At 43.2% G+C, this 23,223-nt stretch overlaps 2 protein-coding genes across 3 annotated transcripts; both read right to left on the bottom strand.

The window, feature by feature from the left end:
* Nucleotides 1-1,317: 1,317 nt before the first annotated feature.
* LOC110385062 (uncharacterized) lies at nt 1,318-1,818 on the bottom strand. Its single transcript, XM_021347504.2, has one exon. The coding sequence runs from the start codon at nt 1,816-1,818 to the stop codon at nt 1,318-1,320; it is 501 nt and encodes a 166-aa protein (XP_021203179.2).
* An 11,684-nt stretch (nt 1,819-13,502) lies between these two features.
* LOC101743392 (uncharacterized) lies at nt 13,503-21,903 on the bottom strand. 2 transcript variants are annotated; one of them, XM_012689757.4, is made up of 6 exons: nt 21,768-21,903; nt 18,285-18,526; nt 17,175-17,415; nt 16,354-16,509; nt 15,521-15,577; nt 13,503-14,401 (listed from the first exon to the last, which is right to left on the bottom strand). In XM_012689757.4, the coding sequence occupies exons 1-6, from the start codon at nt 21,804-21,806 to the stop codon at nt 14,219-14,221; spliced, it is 918 nt and encodes a 305-aa protein (XP_012545211.1). In that variant the 5' UTR covers nt 21,807-21,903; the 3' UTR covers nt 13,503-14,218. The 2 variants fall into 2 exon arrangements, with proteins under 2 accessions (XP_012545211.1, XP_037871353.1); XM_038015425.2 differs by lacking the exon at nt 15,521-15,577.
* Between the last annotated feature and the right edge of the window lie 1,320 nt (nt 21,904-23,223).

The following is a 23,223-nucleotide window of genomic DNA, read 5'->3' as shown; positions in this document are numbered from 1 at the left end:
CAGTTTGATTTTACTTCTTTTTTTTCTACTTAAGCTCTGATAACTCAAAAGGCTAGTTACTCACGGACTATTAATTGAACTCATCGGGTCAAACTGAAAGGATTTGCTAACACTTGTTAGGTATTTATAAGTACATAATACAAGTTCCGAAGATATCACATAAATATCACATAAATTATAATAAAGTCTGCTGTCGTGTAGGCTTAGTTGCTACGCATATCCGATGATGTTGATCGTATTCTATTAAATCTCGATAAAGATGTTTAAAACTAATCTAATTACTTCTGGAAATAGATAATAGTATCTCAGATATAATTAACTGAATTTATTTTAACTTAATAATAATTTTAAATAATTGTTCAATTGACTCGGTTGACTTCACTCGTCTAGTGACGTCGATCGCACCACCATTCCGTTGTGGTGGGGCGATCAGACAATATATATTCAAGCACACCGAGGTAGCGTTCATTCTCGACAGAGAGTTGAAAGTGTAAGCACGATCACTGTAAATTACTCTGTAAGTGCAAAGTGGAAATAAATACAAGCTGTTCGTGTAAAGTGACGCATTATTGAATTCCTGCTGACCTAAGCCCTTTAGGTCAGAAGTGGGATCAGCAAGAAAATCTCTTATTTTCTTGTCACGCCTACAAACCCGGAAAAACGTAAGTAACGAAATACTATTTGAACTTTTTGTTATAATGTTATGTGATTTTTTTTTTTCTTCTCTTCCTTTAATTATCGTGTACATTAAATAAGGCAATTTAGTATCCTGACCAAATTGAAGGAGTGGATTATTACCATGCTACCATAGTTTGATGTAGATTCCATGTTTTATTTGATTATGGGCTCCTAGTTTTAGGAGAAAATTATTACTGATTACTGTTAATTTATTAAATTTTTTCTCTCCCATTTTGCGGAGTATGAATAAAAACGATCTAAAGGTAAAATTTACCATAAAAATGTTATAAAATTAAATTTTTTTATGCATTTGATTTTGATGGGGGACGGATAGTTAATTTATTTTCACGCAATAAAAGCAGGAGTCGGTAGTCTACCATTATATACATTGGCCATTGATACTTACACTGTTATTACATATTATAAAACAAGGTTTTTTGTTCATGGTAAAAACTACTGAACAATTGTGGTTTCCGCCAGTATACAGTGATTAATTGTGAAGGTTTTTATATTTAGGTACGCCACGCTTTAATCATCATGCGAAGCAAGGGTGGGCCGCTACATTATTTTTACTCATACTGTCTCAATATTGAAATGGTAATAAATCACAATTGACACAACTCTAGTGGTGACGCAGCTCTAATAGTGGTAACTGAAAGTTTCAGGAGAGATGGAAAGAGACGATGGAAATACCCTAGGTGGAGGGTCAGGCTCTAGTGAGGATACCCTAGGTGGAGGGTCAGGCTCTAGTGAGGATACCCTAGGTGGAGGGTCAGGCTCTAGTGAGGATACCCTAGGTGGAGGGTCAGGCTCTAGTGAGGATACCCTAGGTGGAGGGTTGAGCGGAATGAATGACACCCTAGGTGGAGGGTCGATTTCAAAATATGGTGGAAGGTCAGGCTCAAATACCCCAGGTAGAGGGTTGAGCGTAATGAATGACACCCTAGGTGGAGGGTCGATTTCAAAATATGGTGGAAGGTCAGGCTCAAACACCCCAGGTAGAGGGTTGAGCGTAATGAATGACACCCTAGGTGGAGGGTCGATTTCAAAATATGGTGAAAGGTCAGGCTCAAATACCCTAGGTGGAGGGTTGAGCGTAATGAATGATACCCTAGGTGGGGGGTTGATTTCAAAATACATAACCCAGGATGAGGGGTTATGTAAAAAAAAGAAATCCCAAGGTGGTGGGTTGAGGTTACGATATCGAAAAATAAGTGAGAACACGTACCAAGAAAGGAACACAACCGATGAGGATCATGGAACTTCACTCAATGTACGTAAACGGCAATATTTCAAGAAAGGGGTGTCGCGAGCTAAACCACAGTCACGACGTCGGTCGATATCAAGTGATGCGGAAGAGTCACTATCTCGGCCACTCATTAGAAGCAGACAATCGCGGACTAGAGACGAGTCTAGTCAGCCAAGCAGGAGGAGGCGGAATACTTGCAGTTCTTCTGCATCTAGAGGTACGACACCATCTCCTAAAAGATCTAAATTGTCTAAAAGTAGAGATACTAATCGCGATATTAAGCTTATGGATAGGTTTTTATCTATTTTAGAAAAGGTTAAAAGCTCAGACAAACCTAAGCTAGCATTTAACGCGAATGTGGTGCCGGAGTTTGACCCTTTATCCAAAGACCAAACTATTATAACATGGATCACCAAAGTAGAAGAATGTGCCGAGATTTACGGGTGGGAAGAAAGAGAAATTATACACTACTCTATGCCAAAATTATGCGGGGTCGCGAAAACATGGTACCAGGGTCTCACTTCGGTATTGCATACGTGGCCTGAATGGAAGAAGAAACTATTAGAATCTTTTCCGTGTAGGGAGGATTACGCTGAGCTTTTAACTGAAATGTTGGCCAAGAAAGTTAAATATGGTGAATCGCTGGAGCATTATTACTACGCGAAGATTAATTTACTAAATAGGTGTAACATATCTGGTAAACAAGCCGTAGATTGTCTTCTGTATGGGGTAGAAGATCGCGCAGTAAAAGTTGGAGCTCAAGCAGCTCAATTCCGTGACCCCAAACAGGTACTTAAATATTTCAAAACTGTTAAAATAGGACAGAGCAGAGATAATCAAGATATCATACGCAGAGGTAGGTTCGGAATCAATACCAATCGAGCGGATTCTTCGAGAACAAATAACCCTGCAATTAGGTGCTTTAGTTGCAACGAAATTGGTCATCCTAGTTTCAGATGTGGAAAAACAGTGGAATCTGTGAAATGCCACAATTGCAACGAGATATGTCACCGTAGTACTAAGTGTGAAAAGCCCTTTGCCAAATGTACTACATGTAATAAAGTCGGTCATCTCACATCTAACTGCTACAAAAATACGGGAAGGTTTTCAATTGAAACCGGTAAAGATTTAACATCAGCTAATGATCCAAAGCATAAACAGGTATCGGAGGTAACGTGCGAAAATACCGGAATAAATAAGTATGTCATGGATATTAAGGTGAACGGGTCTGTGATTACGTGCCATGTGGATCTGGGCAGCCAATGTTCACTTATAAGAGCAAGTGACGCAAGATCTTTAGGTTTAACAATGATTAATCGAGATAATTTACCGACGCCTAGAGGTATAGGAGCCAGCATGGTAAAACCATTAGGAATAGTCATTGCCACTGTAGAGGTTCAAGGTGTAGCAGAAACAATTAATTTATACGTCGTGGATGATTATGTGTTGGTACATCCCGTTCTCCTCGGGCACTCGTTTACGGAGAAACCAGACATTCTTATTATTAAAACTCCGGATTCTATCAATATTCATAGAATGCCTCCAAATAAAATAAACCTAGTAGCCTCACAAGACTATAAAATTCCCTGTTCCGCAACACAGGCAGTACAAGTCTTTACAGACGCACAGTTGATAAACTGTGAGGTGGATGTTAAAGGTACGCTTCACGGCCCCGAAGGCGCCGAGTATTATTTACTTCCTGGCTGCTACAACATCAAGAACGGTCATGGTGCAATTCTGATTTATAATGTTGCGTTAAAACCATTGAGTATTACTAAGGGTACACTGCTCACGCGATCCTTGGAACGAAAGCAAGAAAAAAACTCCTTTAGCGTCGTATTTGACGATTCTGTAATGAACATTTCCGTAAATTGTAACCCGAAATTAGATACGAATCAGCGGCAACAACTAAAGGGTGTGCTGGAAAGGTATGGTGACCGTTTCTCAAATAGCTTGCATGATTTAGGGTTTACAACGATTACTGAGATGACCATAGAATTAATAGATGACGAACCTATTGTGTATCGCCCGTACCGTATGTCGTACGCCGAAAGACTGTTGGTGAGTAGCATGATCCAGGAAATGTTAGACAGCAATATAATAAAGGAGTCGTCATCACCCTATGCGAGTCCTATCATGATGGTGCAGAAGAAAACAGGTGATAAACGATTAGTGTCGACTACAGAGCTCTGAACAGAAAAACTAAAAAGGATCATTACCCGATGCCACGAGTGGAAGATCAGCTGGACTTGCTGGCGGGTAACACTTTATTTACTTCTTTGGATTCGGCATCTGGCTACTATCAGATCCCCATATCGGAAGAGTCTCGACCCAAGACGGCTTTCGTAACACCTGATGGTCAGTTTGAGTTTAACCGCATGCCTTTCGGTCTCGTTAATGCACCTTCAGTATTTCAAAGGACGATAAACAAAATATTGAAGGAAGCTAAAATTAAATATGCCATTGTATACATGGATGATATCCTAATCCCGTCAAAAGACTTCGAGGAAGGGTTGCTGAGATTAGAGGAAGTACTACAACTACTGAAAGAAGGTGGGTTGACTTTAAAGTTAAGTGCCATTTCTTCCTCGACACTGTAGACTTCCTCGGATTTGAAGTCAGCGCTGGTGGTATTCGACCTGGGAGTCGAAAAGGTGAAGCAGTCTCCAAGTTTCCACGACCCACGAATCAACACGAGGTACGCCAATTTCTTGGACTGTCCGGTTTCTTTAGACGATTTATACAGGGATACGCCATCATCACTGCTCCCCTAACAGACTTATTAAAAAAGGATGCGGGATGGACCTGGAACGAGGAGCAAGAACAAGCATTCGAAAGGATAAAGGAGTTACTTACAAGCAGACCCATACTTGCTCTGTATGACCCTAGGGCGGAAATAGAACTGCATACCGACGCTTGCAAAGAAGGTCTTGCAGGTATTCTTCTTCAGCGAAACTCAAATGGAGTGATGCAGCCAGTCTCGTATTTTAGCCGGAAAACCACAAGTGACGAACGTAAGATGCATTCATATGAATTAGAAACCCTCGCGGTGATCGCATCTTTGAATCGATTCAGGGTATATCTTTTAGGTATACCATTTAAGATTTTGACTGACTGCAATGCACTTAGGTCTACGTTAGTCAAGAGAGATTTGATACCTCGTATATCACGCTGGTGGGTTCAACTACAGGAATACGACTGCACGATAGAGTACCGTCCTGGCGCACGGATGGCCCATGTAGACCCACTCAGCAGGAATACTGTAGGTTTTTTTTTTTTTTTTTTTTTTTTTTTTTTATTGCCCTTGTAGACAGACGAGCATACGGCCCACCTGATGGTGAGTGGTTACCGTCGCCCATGGACTTCAGCAATGCCAGGGGCAGAGCCAAGCCGCTGCCTACCGCTTAATACTCTCCACAAGCCTCGTTTGAAGAAGGACATGTCATAGCGCTCGGGAAACACCGTGGAGGGGAGCTCATTCCATAGCCGGATGGTACGTGGCAAAAAAGACCTCTGGAAACGCACTGTGGATGACCGCAGTGGCTCCAGGTAGTATGGATGAACTCTACTCCGGTGGCGGGCGGTGCGATGGTAAAAACGAGATGCCGGTATCATCTCGAACAATTCCTCAGAGCACTCCCCATGGAACATACGGTACAAAATACAGAGGGAACCGAAGTCCCTCCGCAGACCCAGAGGTTCCAAACGATCCGTGAGACCGGGATTATCGACAATCCGAACGGCCCTCCTCTGTATGGAGTCAAATGTAATGACGAAGGTGGAGCGCACATTTTGGATGTCTTGCCTGTAAAAGAACAAGTACAGGCACCGATTCATGACCATGATTGGATTGCGACTGTGCAAGCTGCTGATGAAGAGGTAAGGAGGATTAAACAAAGCTTAGCGGACCCGGTCGTTACGGAAGCCATAGACATACACAAAAATTATAAACTCAAAAACGATAAAGTTTATCGTATCGTAGGAGAAGAGATGAAATGGCTGGTACCTCAAGGTGTAAGGTGGCAGGTTCCAAAAATGAATCATGATGACCTTGGTCATTGGGGATTCGAAAAAACCCTTCAACGCATAAGAGATCATTATTGGTTTCCAAAAATGCGCAGATTTGTAAAAAAGTACGTCACATCATGTCTAGAATGTGCGCACCATAAAGCTCCAGGTGGAAAGCATGAAGGCGAGTTACATCCTATTGAAAAGGTAACTATACCCTTCCACACCGTTCATGTGGATCACCTCGGACCCTTCGTCAAGAGCAAGACAGGTCCAACGGACAAGTTGAACGATTCAATAGGACAATTTTAGATGCGCTGTCTACGTCTAATCACGGTAGTGACGATAGGTCCTGGGATGAACACATTTTAGACATACAAGTTGGAATCAACACTACAAAACACAAGACAACACAAAAAAGTCCCTCCGAATTACTATTCGGTTTCAACATTATCAGCAGGACAGAAGGTAAGTTGAGCGAAGTCATTAATGAAACACTTAATAGGATTCCGGTAGACGAGTTGGATGAGGTGAGACAGGAAGCAGGAGAGAAAATAAAAAAACAACAAGTAAGAGACGCAGACAATTATAACAAACATAGGAAAAGACCAACCCAATATAAAGAGGGAGACCTAGTACGAGTGGCAAGGCAAATGCCTCACGATGGTAAATCACAGAAATTGGTTGTAAAATATCAAGGTCCTTATCGTGTAGTAAACATGCTCAACAATGATAGGTTTTTAATTGAAGACACACCTCTGACTCGTAAGCACGGCCGACGATACGAAGCTATCGTAGCCATTGATAAAATACAACCGTGGATGAATTTTGAAAGAAATTTTGAATCAGACTGTTCCGATAAAAACGATTCCGAGATAGACGAGGAACGCGAAACAGAAAATTAATATCATAGATGTGTTTTCACTCAGTCTAAGCTAATAATTCTGAACTTGTAAGTAAAACTAATATTATACATGATTTGATACTGCGTGTTTTAAGGTAATTATTTATATAAAATACACATTTTTTGTTAACATTATGAAACAAATACTATTGTTGAAATTAATTGTAAGAGGATTTTTATTATTTAAGTCTCACTTAGTAAAACAAAAAAGCGACGGGACTCGCTTATAGTAGGATGGCCGAGCTGTTAGGTATTTATAAGTACATAATACAAGTTCCGAAGATATCGCATAAATATCACATAAATTATAATAAAGTCTGCTGTCGTGTAGGCTTAGTTGCTACGCATATCCGATGATGTTGATCGTATTCTATTAAATCTCGATAAAGATGTTAATTACTTCTGGAAATAGATAATAGTATCTCAGATATAATTAACTGAATTTATTTTAACTTAATAATAATTTTAAATAATTGTTCAATTGACTCGGTTGACTTCACTCGTCTAGTGACGTCGATCGCACCACCATTCCGTTGTGGTGGGGCGATCAGACAATCACTCATCTAAGCAATAAAAAAAAAAAAAAAAGGGTGTGTGTCCGCTCCGACGCACGACTGGAGTTTACTGGATATAAAAAATTAAACGAAATAAACGAAACAATACGAGAAATAGTTCTATATTACGACAACACGATACACTACAGATTATTAACAAATTAACGAGACACAAAACAAACGACTAACAAATATATGAAAATACAATAATGAGAGAAACGCGCGATCACTACGAGGCTTTGTGGCGGACTGCCGGCGCAGCAGCCCGGCGTCACCTGCGATAACGCGGCCGCGCGTTGGCTCCTGATTGGCGCGCGCACGCATCACGCAATCAGGAGCCAATCAGGCGCATAACGCATTTCGTGTGACATGCTAGTACGATTTTGGTCCCCATAATTTTCATACCCCGGGCCTATATATGTAAATCGATTCTAAAGGAGTAAACTCCAAAAAAAAAAAAATATATATATATTCAAGCACACCGAGGTAGCATTCATTCTCGACAGAGAGTTGAAAGTGTAAGCACGATCACTGTAAATTACTCTGTAAGTGCAAAGTGGAAATAAATACAAGCTGTTTGTGTAAAGTGACGCATTATTGAATTCCTGCTGACCTAAGCCCTTTACACTGGTCCTAGCAAGAGCAGTGCTTTGCTAAATCTACTAACGGATCGGAATCGCGACCCACTGAGCAAATCCGGCGAGAAACTCAGTGGGCTGTGTCTATGAGATTTTACTTCAAACTTCGATGACCCCTTACTACAAACATCTATATAATTTAAAATGGCTGCGTACAATTTGTCATTCTCGCTCACGACTCGGTCGTGCGCGGACGTGCTTTCCGATCCGTGGCCCGCTTGCGAGCTGCGTCTCTGAACTCACAGTTGTGCTCGACAGTGTAGTGACCGTGAATACATCGTGCTTACAATTCGGTAGTGCGGACGTTCCGATCCGTTGGTTGCTTGCGATCTGCGTCTCGGAGTCCATTTTTGTGCGCTAAAGTGTTGTAACCGCGAACCCACCCTTTACCAACTGCCTTTTTCAAGGCAAAACCAATCGCTACGATCAGGCTTCCTGTGGCACTCACAGGCTAGCGATTTCCTAACCTTTCCCAAAACAACAGTCTTTTTCAAGACTAGACCCCCGCTCGCGATTCTGCCTGCTGTAGCACTATACAGCCCGAGCGGGTTCCTTTCCTTTTCCCCGCCGATTGCCGTTTTCACGGCATAGGCATTCCCCCCCCCCCTGCTCCTTGCTGTCCTGCAGCACAGGGGGGTTACAAATCCTATCCGGGGCCTCGCCTTTCGGCGAGTTCAACAAAAGTCCCGGGGCCGCCCCCCCCGGGCAAGAAGACCGAAAATGCAGCATGAAGAAAGTGTCGGTGAAAGTGCTAGTGACATTGTCGGGTTCCTCCGGGATAGGTACCCGTCAATTAGGGCCGAGTACTTAGCTTATAGGGCCTCCCGTGGCAATCCCTCCCCCCCCGCGTCCGTCGCCGCGTATTTCAACCGTGCCTCGGAGGCACGCCGCGCGCCCCCCGCCGCCGCGTTAAGTTCGAGCGCACGTTCCGACGATGCGACTCACGAAGCGCCTAACGCTACCCCCACCCCCGCGTCCGCGTCGTTTACGTCATCGCACGCTTCGTCCGTCGCGACCTCGATCGTTTCGAGTTCAGGCTCCGATACCGAATCGGAGATGGATTTCGAATCCGCGTCAAGCCCTCAGCCTGGAACTTCGGATGGGTTCCAAACCGTAACGCGCGGTAAAAAGCGTACTCGCGCCGTGGAGTCCCGGAGCTCCACGACGAAGCAAACAAAATCCGCGACCGCCTCCCGCCCGCAGGTAGTCGTGACACCGGAGTCGGACTCCGCTCGCCGCGTAACCCCGCCGCCGCGTCCCAAGCCCGCGCCCGCTCCTAAAGTAGCTGCCCCGCCCCCGCTGATACTTCAAGAGAAGACAGCGTGGAATCGCGTATCCCAGGCCCTTCAGGCAAATAAAATTAACTACACCCATGCGCGTAACGTCGCGCATGGGATTCAGATTAAGGTCGCAACGCCGGGCGACCATAGGGCCCTCTCAGCATACCTCCGAAAGGAGAACATAGGTTTCCACACCTATGCTCTTCAGGAGGACCGCGAGCTCCGCGTAGTAATACGCGGAGTACCGAAAGAACTAGACATAGACTACGTTAAGGAGGACCTGATCGCTCAGGCACTCCCTATAGTTAGTGTGCATCGGATGCACAGTGGGCGGGGCAAGCAGCCCTACAACATGATACTCGTCGCGTTGGAGCCAACCCCGGAGGCAAAAAAGAAAATCTCATGCCTCTCGACAGTTTGCGGCCTATCCGGGGTCTCCATCGAAGCCCCCCATAAACGTGGCACTCCCGGGCAGTGCTACAGATGCCAGCTTTACGGCCACTCGGCTCGTAATTGCCACGCGCGCCCCCGCTGCGTAAAGTGCCTCGGCGACCACGCCACATTAGATTGCTCGCGTGTTAGGGAAACCGCGACCGAACCTCCAAGCTGTGTCCTATGCCTTAAGCAAGGGCACCCCGCGAACTACCGTGGATGTCCTAGGGCTCCGCGAAAACGTTCAACCCACCCGGCTCCGCGAACCGTCGGCCCAAAGACTTCGGCACCTTCAGTGCCGAAACCCGCCTTCGTGCCGGCTGCAGTTCCCACGGTCTCGGCGTGGAAAAAACCGCTGCCGTATACTAAGGCGGGAACGGAAACCGCACCCCCGCCCCCGCTCGTGACACGCCCCGCGCCCCAGCCTCTGCTCGCACCTCGCCCCGCGCCCGCGTTCCGTCCCCCGCAACCCTCTGCCGTCAACGACTTCGCGCTCGTGCGCGACTTCGTCACCGCGGTGAACTTCGACCGTCTGCGATCGTTCGCTGACGCTATCCGTAGGTCGGTAACCCCCGAACAGCGGCTCGCGGCCGCCTTCGACCACATGGACGTTTACGAGTCTGTGTCGCGTACGTTATAAAATCTTTACCGGTAATCAATGGCGCAAAAAGGTAGGGAAAAACCGTATTCCCTTACGTTAGCATTCTACGATGCTAACGGACTCGCGCGGCAACGCGATCAAATTTTCGAATTCCTCCGCGACAATCTTATAGATATCTTGTTAGTGCAGGAGACCTGTCTGAAGCCCTCGCGTCGCGACCCGAAAGTCGCGAACTACGTCATGGTTAGGAATGACAGACTCACCGCCTCGAAAGGCGGGACTGCCATTTACTATAGACGGGCCCTGCACGTTGTCCCTCTCGATACTCCCTCGCTCTTACATATCGAGGCGTCAGTGTGCCGTATCTCACTGACGGGACACCAGCCGATCGTCATCGCATCCGTGTATCTCCCCCCGGACAAGCCCCTCCTGAGCAGTGACATAGAGTCACTGTTCGGCATGGGAGACTCCGTCATCCTGGCAGGCGATTTAAATTGCCACCACACTAGGTGGAACTGCCATCGTACAAACGTTAACGGTAGGCGTCTCGACGCGTTTATAGACGACCTCACCTTTGAAATAGTCGGTCCCCCAACTCCAACATGTTATCCGTATAACATCGCGCTCCGTCCGAGCACTATAGACCTGGCATTGCTTAGGAACGTAACTCTGCGCTTGCGTTCCATCGAAGCAATGTCAGAGCTCGACTCAGACCACCGACCTGTCGTTATGCAGCTCGGTCGCCCTCACAATCCAGTCACTGTTACGAGGACCATGGTGGATTGGAAAAAGCTGGGCACGTGCCTAGCCGACGCCGCTACGCCAATCCTCCCTTACGGCCCGGATTCGAATCCATCCCCCGAGGACACCGTCGAATCCATAAACATCATTACCGATCACATCTCTTCCGCGATCATTAGATCTTCTAAAGAAGTCGATGTGGAGGACAGCTTCCACCGCATCAGACTGTCCCCCGATCTTAGGAATCTCTTAAGAGTTAGGAACGCGGCAATCCGGGCCTACGATCGTCTTCCCACGCATTCAAACCGGATTCAGATGCGTCGTCTACAACGCGAAGTCCACTCCCGCTTAAGCGACGCGCGTAACGATAATTGGCATAGTTATTTAGAACAACTCGCGCCCTCCCACCAAGCATACTGGCGACTAGCTAGGACTCTCAAATCCGAAACTACCGCTACTATGCCTCCCCTCTTACGCCCTTCAGGCCAACCACCGGCATTCGATGACGATGACAAGGCTGAGCTGCTGGCCGATGCACTGCAAGAGCAGTGTACCACCAGCACTCAACACGAACACACCGAGTTAGTCGAGCGCAGAGCTTCCTTGCCGCCCTCGGACGCGTTACCCCCCATTACCACTGACGAAGTTAGAGACGCGATCCACAACCTCTAACCTAGGAAGGCACCAGGCTCCGACGGCATCCACAACCGCGCGCTAAAATTTTTGCCAGTCCAACTGATAGCAATGTTGGCTACAATTTTAAATGCCGCTATGACGCACTGCATCTTTCCCGCGGTGTGGAAAGAAGCGGACGTTATCGGTATACATAAGCCGGGCAAACCGAGAAACGAAACTTCTAGTTACCGTCCGATTAGTCTCCTCTCGACGATAGGAAAAATTTACGAACGTCTCCTTAGGAAACGCCTCTGGGATTTTGTTACCGCGAACAAAATTCTCATAGACGAACAGTTCGGATTCCGCTCAAAACACTCGTGCGTACAACAAGTGCACCGCCTCACGGAGCACATTCTGATAGGACTAAATAGGCGTAAGCAAATCCCGACCGGCGCCCTCTTCTTCGACATCGCGAAGGCGTTCGACAAAGTCTGGCACAACGGTTTGATCTACAAACTGTACAACATGGGAGTGCCAGACAGACTCGTGCTCATCATACGAGACTTCTTGTCGAACCGTTCGTTTCGATATCGAGTAGAGGGAACTCGTTCTCGTCCCCGTCAACTGACCGCCGGAGTCCCGCAAGGCTCCGCGCTCTCCCCGTTATTATTTAGTTTGTATATCAATGATATACCCCGGTCTCCGGAGACCCATCTAGCGCTCTTCGCCGACGACACGGCTATCTACTACTCGTGTAGGAAGATGTCGCTGCTTCATCGGCGACTCCAGATCGCAGTAGCCACCATGGGACAGTGGTTCCGGAAGTGGCGAATAGACATCAACCCCGCGAAAAGCGCAGCGGTGCTCTTCAAAAGGGGTCGCCCTCCGAACACCACGCTGAGCATCCCCCTCCCGACTAGGCGCGTCAATACCCCCGCCCCCGCCGTTCGCCCAATCACGATGTTCGACCAGCCCATACCGTGGGCCCCGAAGGTCAAATATCTAGGCGTCACCCTCGACAGAGGGATGACATTCCGTCCCCATATAAAAACGGTACGCGACCGCGCCGCGTTTATTCTAGGACGACTCTATCCAATGCTTTGTAGTCGAAGCAAACTGTCCCTCCGCAATAAGGCAACTCTCTACAAAACTTGTATACGCCCCGTCATGACGTATGCAAGCGTAGTGTTCGCTCATTCAGCCCGCACCCACTTGAAATCCCTTCAGGTTATTCAATCACGATTCTGCAGGATAGCCGTCGGAGCGCCATGGTTCCTTAGGAATGTGGATCTCCACGATGACCTGGAGCTCGACTCTCTTAGTAAGTATCTACAGTCGGCATCACTGCGCCATTTTGAGAAGGCGGCACGACATGAGAACCCTCTCATCGTAGCCGCTGGAAATTACATACCCGACCCAGTAGACCGAATGGTAAACCGTCGACGTCGCCCAAAGCACGTCATTACGGATCCTCCTGATCCATTAACGGTGCTTTTAGGCACCACAAGCACCGGTCACCGTCCTCGTCGAACCCGTCGCTTGCGACGAAGGGCTCGACGAGCGAACTAACCCATAGACACAGCCCACTGAGTTTCTCGCCGGATCTTCTCAGTGGGTCGCGTTTCCGATCCGGTGGTAGATTCTGCGAAGCACTGCTCTTGCTAGGGTCAGTGTTAGCAACTCTCCGGTTGAGCCCCGCGAGCTCACCTACTAACGTTAGGGCGAAGCTGAAATAGCCTCTCAAGGCTATCAGCATAGGTAGGGAAAAAAAAAAAGGTACAATTTGTGAATAAATATGATAATTAGCATAGATTTCGTTTATTCACAATACACACACGAAACGATCAGAATCATCGTTGAAATTAAATATAAAATAAACTTTAATATTATAAAGCTAAAGAGTTTGTTTGTTTGAACGCGCTAATCTCAGGAAAACTACTGGTCCGATTTGAAAAATTCTTTCAGTGTTAGATAGCCCGTTTATTGAGGAAGGCTATATAACATCACGGTTAGACCAATACAAGTGGAGCACCAATGTTTCAAAATATTTTCACTTTCTACGTAAATGAAGAGGCGGGTAAAATTTGCCAAAATGCCAAAGTAACTATTCCACGCGGACGAAGTCGCGGCCAAAGGCTAGTCTATACCAATATTATAAAGAGGAAAAATTTGTTTGTTTGTTTGTACTGAATAGGCTCCGAAGCTGCTGAAACGATTTAAAAAATTCTTTCGCTGTTGGAAAGCTACGCTATCCCCGGGTGACATAGGTGACATTTGATTTGATTTGATTTGATTTGCTATATTTATTATTTTTAAAAAAAATTAGGGATCCTTACTGAAACTCCAATAACACCTCTAATAAACACCCAATGTGTAAAAAAATTATCTAAGTTCTTTAAATCGCGTGCGCTACTTCCCAAGCGAAGCCGGAGCGGGCCGCTAGTATATAATAAACTTTAATTTCATAATAAATACAAAACATAAATATACAAAACAGTAAAATTACAAAAAAAATTAATCACATAATTCCAAATGTAAATATAAACATTAAAAAGAAGATGTTCAAAAGATCTGACACTGTAGCCGAGCTGTGTCCGATATTCGCTACAACAATTTGACTGCCATCGTTCGTGTCAAATTTTCTAGTAACCTTGAGTTTGGTGGTAACAGTCTTGGCAGCAGGAATTGGGCCAGCCCGCTCCTGTAGAAGAGTCTCGATTAGTTATACAGTTAAAGGGCTTCGATCATGAACAATTTTATGCTGCAAATTAAAAAGCCCGTCATTAAAAATAGACGCTAAATTAAATTATATTTTCTTCAAAAAATATGTTTTTTTTTTGCTTAGATGGGACGAGCTCACAGCCTGCCTGGTGTTAAGTGGTTACTGGAGCCCATAGACATGTACAACGTAAATACGCCACCCACTTTGAGATATAAGTTCTAAGGTATCAGTATACTTACAACGGCTACCCCACCCTTCAAACCGAAACGCATTACTGCTTACTCGGCAGATATAGGCGGGCTGGTGGTACCTACCCGTGCGGACTCACAAGATGTCCTACCACCTGTAAAATGTGTACCATTGTACCATTGTACATTGAAACAATCATATTGATTTCAAGAATTTAACAGTCGTATCTTAACGCAGTCCAGTCTTTAACCCTCTCAATGTGAATTTAGATTGTGGTGTGTTCATTTGTCGCAAATAACTTTTTTTAAGAGATTTTATGACCTGGTAACTAAGACCTTTAAGTCATGTCTTATTTTAATTTATATACTTATTTAAAAAAAATATGAAAATATGGAGTGAAATGAAATGAAGATTATTAATTTGAGACATTAATCAACTGGGATGAAATTAAATGAAATTAGATGATATGGGATGAAATATAATCTCAGTAAAATGGTGGTCATTTACTGAGATTTTTTCAGTGGACTTTTTGTAGGATCCCGAGAAGTTACGTCCAACGGCTTTGTTTCATTTTCCCAAATTTGTGCACTTTCATAGATATTAGACAGTTCATAAGCCACATATAAACCTGAAGAAACACTAAATAGACAAAATATAACAAATAACTTCACTCCTCGCGTTCCCGCCAAAAAGTAGCAAATGACTTATGTGTTATGTATAACCAATGAACCCACTTAACCCCGCGAGCTCTCTTCTAGCTGTGACACATTTTTTATACGGTCACAGAATTCTCCATTCATGAGAATTCCATGAAATAAATCTAGTTTTTAGTAAAAATAATCTACTTTTTTTCTTCAAATCATTTCTATTTATAAGAATTCAATGAAATCATGTTGGTTAAGAACGTACTATCTTAGGGTTTTCTTTGGGCCCGTGTTTTTGTTGTTTCTGGCCAAAGGACACCTCCTGAAACAATTAAACTCCTTTAGTACTTTCAACAGTGTAACATTTTCTTTCACATAAGTGACGGCCATTTATCTTTTAATAATTTTATCTCGCGCTGTTTACAACATTAAAGACGTAGTAGTCGCGAACGAATTAACAAAAATGGGAAAAAATAGCGCGTACCTAATGCAAAAACAGTTGTCATAATTTTTATTTTTATTTTATCTCAATTATTTTAGAATTCACTATTTTCGTGATCACAGTTGTAATTATAATAACCTCAAGGGGAATTATCTAAAATACCATTGTATCACAGATAAGAAAAAAAAAACATGTATAATTCAATTCACAAAGTAAAAGGTCAGATTATCTAATTTTCATTAACATTACCCAAAAAATATAGCCAATATTATTAGAAGCGAATGATAAATTTTACGAAGCCATATTAATCTACAGACGTACGTACGCGTGTGAGGGCTTAATTACTATCTACGAGAATGCTTTTTCCTTTGGCTTTCTTTCTTTCTTACTGGTGGTAGGACCTCTTGAGAGTCCGCGCGGGTAGGTACCATTGCCCTGCCTATTTCTGCCGTGAATCAGTAATGCGTTTCGGTTTGAAGGGTGGGGCAGCCGTTGTAACTATACTTGAGACCTTAGAACTTATATCTTAAAGTGGGTGGCGTATTTACGTTCTATATGTCTATGGACTCCAGTAACCACTTGACACCAGGTTGGCGGTGAGCTCACCCACCCATCTATGCAATAAAAAAACCCATTAGAGACCTTTTAGATCTTACCTTCCTCCGTCCGATCAGCTTTTGATACATATTGAGGGGCGTTACGTGCTGTACGAATTCCTCCATGACGAACCTAGCTCTAGCTAAGACCGGATCCAAAGACCTCATGTGCTCAGCAATGTTCACCGGCTTGTTTGTCGTCAAATATTTTGTGACCTTCAACAGAAGATATCCAAGATTCGTGTCCTCTGTATATATTCATTAAAATAAACTTTAATTGCCGTTGTACTGAGAAACTTAGAACTTATGTCTCAAGTACTGGAACATTTTTTTTTTTTTTTTATTGCTATTAACCACCAACCTTAAGATAGGAGTTCAAAGTCTCGAGTTTTATACTACAACGGATGCCCAACCCTTCAAACTGAAACGCACGGATGTTTCGCGGCAGAAATAGGCAGGGTGGTGGTACCTACCCGTGCGCGTTTCTGTCTCAACTTTTTTTTTTAATTGAAGGATTACTGGTGGCTTGGAGGCCTTTCCAGTTTCACCAGGACAAGTGGGCGAGCAAAGGCTTAGCCAGGAGGGGTGGGATTTGTTAACAGCTGCCCCCGCGCCCGAGAGGGAGACCGGATCGGAATCGCGACCCGCTGAGAAGATCCGGCAAGAAACTCAGCGAGCTGATGCATGGGTTAGGTTGCACGTCGACCTCTTTGTCGAGTTCGACAAGTACGGTTACCGGGGCTCCTAAGCCTGCTCCTAGTGTTAAAGCTGAATGCGTCTAATGTAAAGGCTATTGGATCTGATGGATCCGTAAGGACGTGACCATCACATCCTATCACCAGTCGAGTTTGTGTAGAATAAGTTAGCATTACATAGATAACCTTGTTTATAGGGCACCATCCGTACTTGGTCGTAGTAGAGGCGTCTGTAAGGGTCAACCAGACCGCAGCAAGGATTCTGGGGAAGGTCTTGTGTGGCTCGCCCATCATCACATTCGGAGTCTTCACCAGAGATTCTAAATCCGGTTCGGATTCCAGCGTTGACGTTTCTATGAGTAGCTTGGCCCGAATCAAAGCCTGTGTTAGGTCCAAGATGATCGGACCTTCGTCGCCTTCAAGATTCCTAGAGAATTTTGTATCTCTCAAGAAATCTCAACACAATTTTCTATTTCACTAATTGCGGGAATATAAGCTTACGGTTAGTTTGTCTGTTAACTGGAGTCCACGAGATGTGATCTCGAAAACTCGATTATAATATATAAGGTCTATCCGATTCTTATGACCGAAACACAGATTGACTTCTTTGCAGAAGAAATATGGTATATATCTTACAGTAGGTACGTACGGGTCGTGCCCTAATTCAAGAATCTATCCAATAAAGTGGTTGTCGGAACCCAGAAAGACCATAATGTGAATGCCATCACACAACTTAAAAGGTGAGGTCGATGATATATGTATATGTTATTAGCGACCCGCCCTCGCTTCGCTTCGGAAACATTAAAACACACATGAAACCAAAAAAAAAAATAAAAAAAAAAAAAAAAATTAGCCTATGTTCATCAGGGACAATGTCGGCTTCTAATGGAAAAAGAATTTTTCAAATCGGTCCAGTAGTTTCGGAGCCTATTCGAAACAAACAAACAAACAAATATTTCCTCTTTATAATATTATTAGTATTAGTATTAGTATTAGTATAGAGTATAGATTGTATAACAGTTGTCCAATATATTCCCAGTATAAATATTCACCGTCCGCGTCGAACTCTTCGATTATGACGAAGAGTTTGACGTGCAAGCTAACCCATACATAGAACACACTGAGTTTCTTGCCGAATCTTCTCAGTGGGTCGCTATTCCGTTCCAGTGGTAGTTTCTACGAAGCACCTGCCGTAAAACTCACCTGCCAGTCCGTGGGTAGCCTCTGGAATAGCCCTTAGGCTGCCAGCGATAAGGATTAGAAAAAAAATGGGAAAGATATAGATGCTAAACTAACTTCAACAGCTCCAACAAAAGCCTAGCAATTTTTTCGCTCGGCGGTGTCGCATAGCCCATGCAATCGGTTAAGATCATTCTCATCGGTGGAGCCTGTTCTGTTTCGAAAGCCGCCACCATCTCCCTCTGGCGGGAGTCCTCGGCCGCCAGCCAGTCCAGGGTCAGAGCGGAGCGGTACGCGGCTATCCCGGGTATGGTAGAACGTGACACGTTCGGAGTATAGTAGTAATCTTGTGCTGTTGCCTGGAGTATGTATTATTATAATTAAAACAACTTTTACGGTTTAATCTCCTTTTAGAATCGACGGTAGCACAATATTTATTTATTTATTTATTTATTGCACTTCATGTAAAATTTACATTGGCGAACTTTATGCCTAAGGCATTCTCTACCAGTCAACCAAAGGTAGTGCAGAGTAAATAGTGGTAGGTGCAATGAAATTTATATTAAGTTACAAATACGTACACAAAAATGTACCTATATAAATACATATATACACAATCACATATACATATCTATACTAATATATAAATCTAGTGGTTTTTACGGATGTTCCGTTATAACTACTGAACCACGCAACCGATTGACTTAAAACTTGGTATCCATGTAGAAAATACATGTACTTAATGGATAGGCTAATATTTATATGAGCGTTGGACTCCCTACACTAGTTGCGAGGTCGTTAATGATGAGAATCTTTGTGGGGGGTGAGAAATAATAACGTTAATTTTAAATGCCCAGCGAAGGGGACGGGTAAAGCTAGTACATACATATAATAGTCAATATAATATTCAATATTCGAATATATCGACGAACCTTTCAAAATCATTTGTGATTTCTTAATCATAAAGCATTCGAAGCGTCAGAAATATTAGGTATAATGACGATAAGAAAACGCAAGAATAAACCGTAAAAGTAAACGCATACCGTATAGTTTTAATTATATCTACGCCTCGCGAACACCGATAAAAGTCTGGTTATTATTATGGTAATACAATTCGTGTCGTTTGTCATAATGATTTCGTATTTTGTATGATTAGATTTTTGCGTAACTTTCATTCAAGCTAGAAGCTCTGTTGACTAGAAATTTAGATATAATTTTTTTAGTGTAAGTAAATGGGCAAAATAATTGACGGTCGAGCTGATTTTTAGACGTTATTAAAGTACATGGCGGCAGAGGGTAATGACTTTTGGCTATTGTTACAATCATGCATCATCATAGTTGAAAACGAATAATAGTCTTTATTCCAATGCAATTGTTACTTCGAACTCATATCTGAAGATAGACGGCTGCATTCAACAGGCTACGAATTGGTAGGTACGGTGAATACACTATATATCAGAGGCTTCCAAACTTATTTTGTCTACTGTCCACTTTGGGAATAAATTATTTTTAGCGCCCCCATTTTTTTCACCTACTGGAAAACAACTATAGCGAAAGCTTAGTCGGTGTCTAAGAGGCATCCTAGATGAAATTACAAATCGCCTCTCAAACGCCCCCTTTTTTTTTGTGGGTCTCTTACCGGCCCCCTTTAGGCCTGCAGCGCCCATAAGAGGGCGTTATCGCCCACTTTGGGAAAAGCTGCTATATACGAATAAATAATTTCGGAACTTCCAAAAATACACTCGAATAGCAGAGCTAAATAAATACATTCAACAAAGAGATTTTAAAATAATAAAAAAAACACTCGCTGAAGAACATCAAAAACGGAATTGTTCTAAAGTCGAATTAAGTAAACGAAACTTTTTCAATTTTCGCTTCCACGTACAACTCGGATGACTGTTTAAATGAGTTTATAAAATACTTTAGAAAGAAAAATATGTATTTTTTTTTTGTAGACAATTTCCGTGGAAGATAATTTCCCTTTTTTTACTGTATAATAGGTGAGGAGATGCGATTTCTTTCACGGACGGTTTACGGACAGTTTTTCAACATTGGACGTACCACACCTACGGTCCAAATTGCGCGTCCATATTTCTCCAGTTTGGCGGTACACGATATTCTAAATCTTTCATGATGTAACTAAATTTTATTAATTTCGTTAAAATTCCTCCTTATAAAAAAAAACAACACTTCTCACGAACGAGTTAACCAAAAATCGATACGTGATTAGTCTATATTCCGTCGAAGTAGGAGCGACGTACCAGCGAAATCTTTCTATAAGCTAGTAAAAGACATTGGCTTGTCAAGCAATTTCGTAAATTCTATACTTGAAAGAACATCTCAAGCCGCCAGGTTCCTATCAAATTCGGCTAATCAAGGAGAGGAATGCGGAGTATGGAGTTGAGCGTAATATGCGCATTGATAGGGACCTCTTAATCCTACACAGCGTTGCAAGTCGCGACCAGGGTCTCTTGTTTACTGGTGGTAGGACCTCATGTGAGTCCGCATCGGTAGGTACCACCACCCTGCCTATTTCTGCCGTGAAGCAGTAGTGCGTTTCGGTTTGAAGGGTGGGGCAGCCGTTGTAACTATACTGAGACCTTAGAACTCTTATCTCAAGGTAGGTGGTGACATTACGTTTTAGATGTCTATGGGCTCCGGTAACCACTTAACACCAGGTGGGCTGTGAGCTCGTCCACCCATCTATGCAATAAAAAAAAAAAAATAAAGTCCGCTGGTTTTCTCCAAATTCCTCTCTCAACAACACAATGGACCCCGCACCCGCACTTTGAACCTATGAATAGCTAAGATATTCTCATTTATACTAAGAACTTGTAGTTTCTATAAATTCTGATAGAAAAAAAACATCAGGTCGGCTGTGAATATCATTCGTCGAGCTGTGACGTGTGTTTTTCTTTCATTAAAAAACTCATGAATGAATTTAGGAACATTTTACCAAATAAATCCAAAACTTTTCACGTTACCCAGCTGTTTAAGTATTGCACTTACCAACGAGCCCAATTTAATTCTCATTGTTTTATTTATAATAACAATAACAACGATAACCGGAAACAAATCACGCACGGTAAATTGGGGCCGGATCCCAATTTAGGATTTCCTGCGTTATGGGCACCAGAGACTGACAAAGATACTTATATACGTTTAAATATATACGTTTATCGATAGTAAAAACCCAGGCAAAGATCACACAATGTTAGCACGATGTAGGAATCGAACCCACGACCTTCGGCGCATCACTCAGGGCCGCTAACTACTGCACCAACGAGTCAGTCACCGTTATTTATATAATGTTAAAAAATTAATAATTAATTAAGTTCATTTTCAAGGCTTACAGATAATTATAACCTATCCTCTTAAATCTTTTTATTAACTCGCCGGTTGTATTATTTACCTCCACGCTCAAAACGCTCTATATTCCATTCCACTTGAGTTTACGACAGTGACGCTCGCAAGCAAGTGGAACGGGAAAAATTGCGATCTTGAGCGTGGTCGTTGTGGGCGCTTAGAGGACCGCACCCGTTAAAGATCGAATTCCCACTCATTCAATAACTTCCAATCGCTTTCTGTGAATTCACTTACCTTTACAAACAAACAGCATAAGGAAAATATTAATAACATTATGATAAATACATGTTCGTTTAAAATTAAACTAGTTAATAAATAAAACTAAGTTAACTCTTGATTTGGTCATATTGTCAAATTATGTCAGTAGGACTGTCGCTCTGCTAGAAAACTTAATAATAATATAATCTGTGATAGAGAAAATTTCAAAAAGTATCTACTACATTTCAATATCCAAATTAATCACACATATTTTTATTAATATATTATTATCGACCAGAAGTGAGGTAGTTAACAAAAAGAAATAAATAACACAGAACTGGCCTAATTATATTTCACTGAATTAACAAAACTTTTAACAAAATGATTTCAATTTACTATTAACGAAAACTGTTAAATTACACAAGTCCCAAACATGTTTCAACAAGAACCGCACACACGAACGCCACGCACAAAAAAGAGGCAAAGGCGCAGCAAGGGATCGTTTTTATAGTTTTAGCGCTGGCTCTCGGTCGGGGTTTGCCTGGACTCGGTAACAATATTTAAACACGGCCAAAGGATTGTTTAAGATAGAACACAAAATGCAAAATCAAATTTATACAAAGTCTTTGAACATAAATACAAAAACCATTTGGAGTATTCATGATTATCCTATAATCGGAATTCAGTTTTAAACAATTCGCAAACAAAAATCTTTTCTAAGTTAACGTAAATGTCGTCATAGAGAAGTCGCCGTGGCCTAAAGGACAAAACGCTTGATATACTCGGATCGAGCTTTTCTTTTCCTACCTAAGCTGAGAGTCTTGAGAGGCTATTTTAACTTAACCTTAACTAGTAGCTGAGCTCACGGGGCTCAATCCCGACGACGTTGCTAACACGAACCCTAGCAAGAGCAGTGCTTCGCAGAATCTACCACCGGATCGGAAACGCGACCCACTGAGAAGATCCGGCGAGAAACTCAGTGTGCTATGTCTGTGGGTTAATTTACTTGTCGAGCCCTTCGTCACAAGCGACGGGTTCGACGAGAACGATGACCGGTGCTTGAGGTACCTAAAAGCACCGTTAGTGGATCGGGAGGATCCAAAATGACGTGTTTGGGGCGACGTCGACTGCTTTCCATTCTGTCCGCAGGATCGGGAATGTTATCGGCGGCCACGATGAGAGGGTTCTCGTGTCGTGCCGCTTTATCGAAGTGGCGCATCGAGCGATGATCTGTGTCGATGTTCGCAACCCACAGGCAAGTATCAATTTTTCCAATGAAATACGCACTAAGTGCGTCTTAATAGTCTTATGTTCACGATGGAGTTTCACAGCGAAATAATAGCAGTCTAAAAAAAAAAACCACTAAAATTTTTAAATTTGGATATTGATTAGTGATTAGGCGTATTGAACTCGCTAGAGTAAATATCACCAGTCCCGTGTGATCTAGCTCCGATAACCGCTTAGCATCAGATGAGCCTATCAAGCCGTACTT

This window comes from Bombyx mori, chromosome 14 (assembly GCF_030269925.1).
Source record: "Bombyx mori chromosome 14, ASM3026992v2".
Lineage (NCBI taxonomy): Eukaryota > Metazoa > Arthropoda > Insecta > Lepidoptera > Bombycidae > Bombyx > Bombyx mori.
Note: the sequence above shows the minus strand (reverse complement) of the source record. Positions and strands in the feature narration are given on the sequence as shown.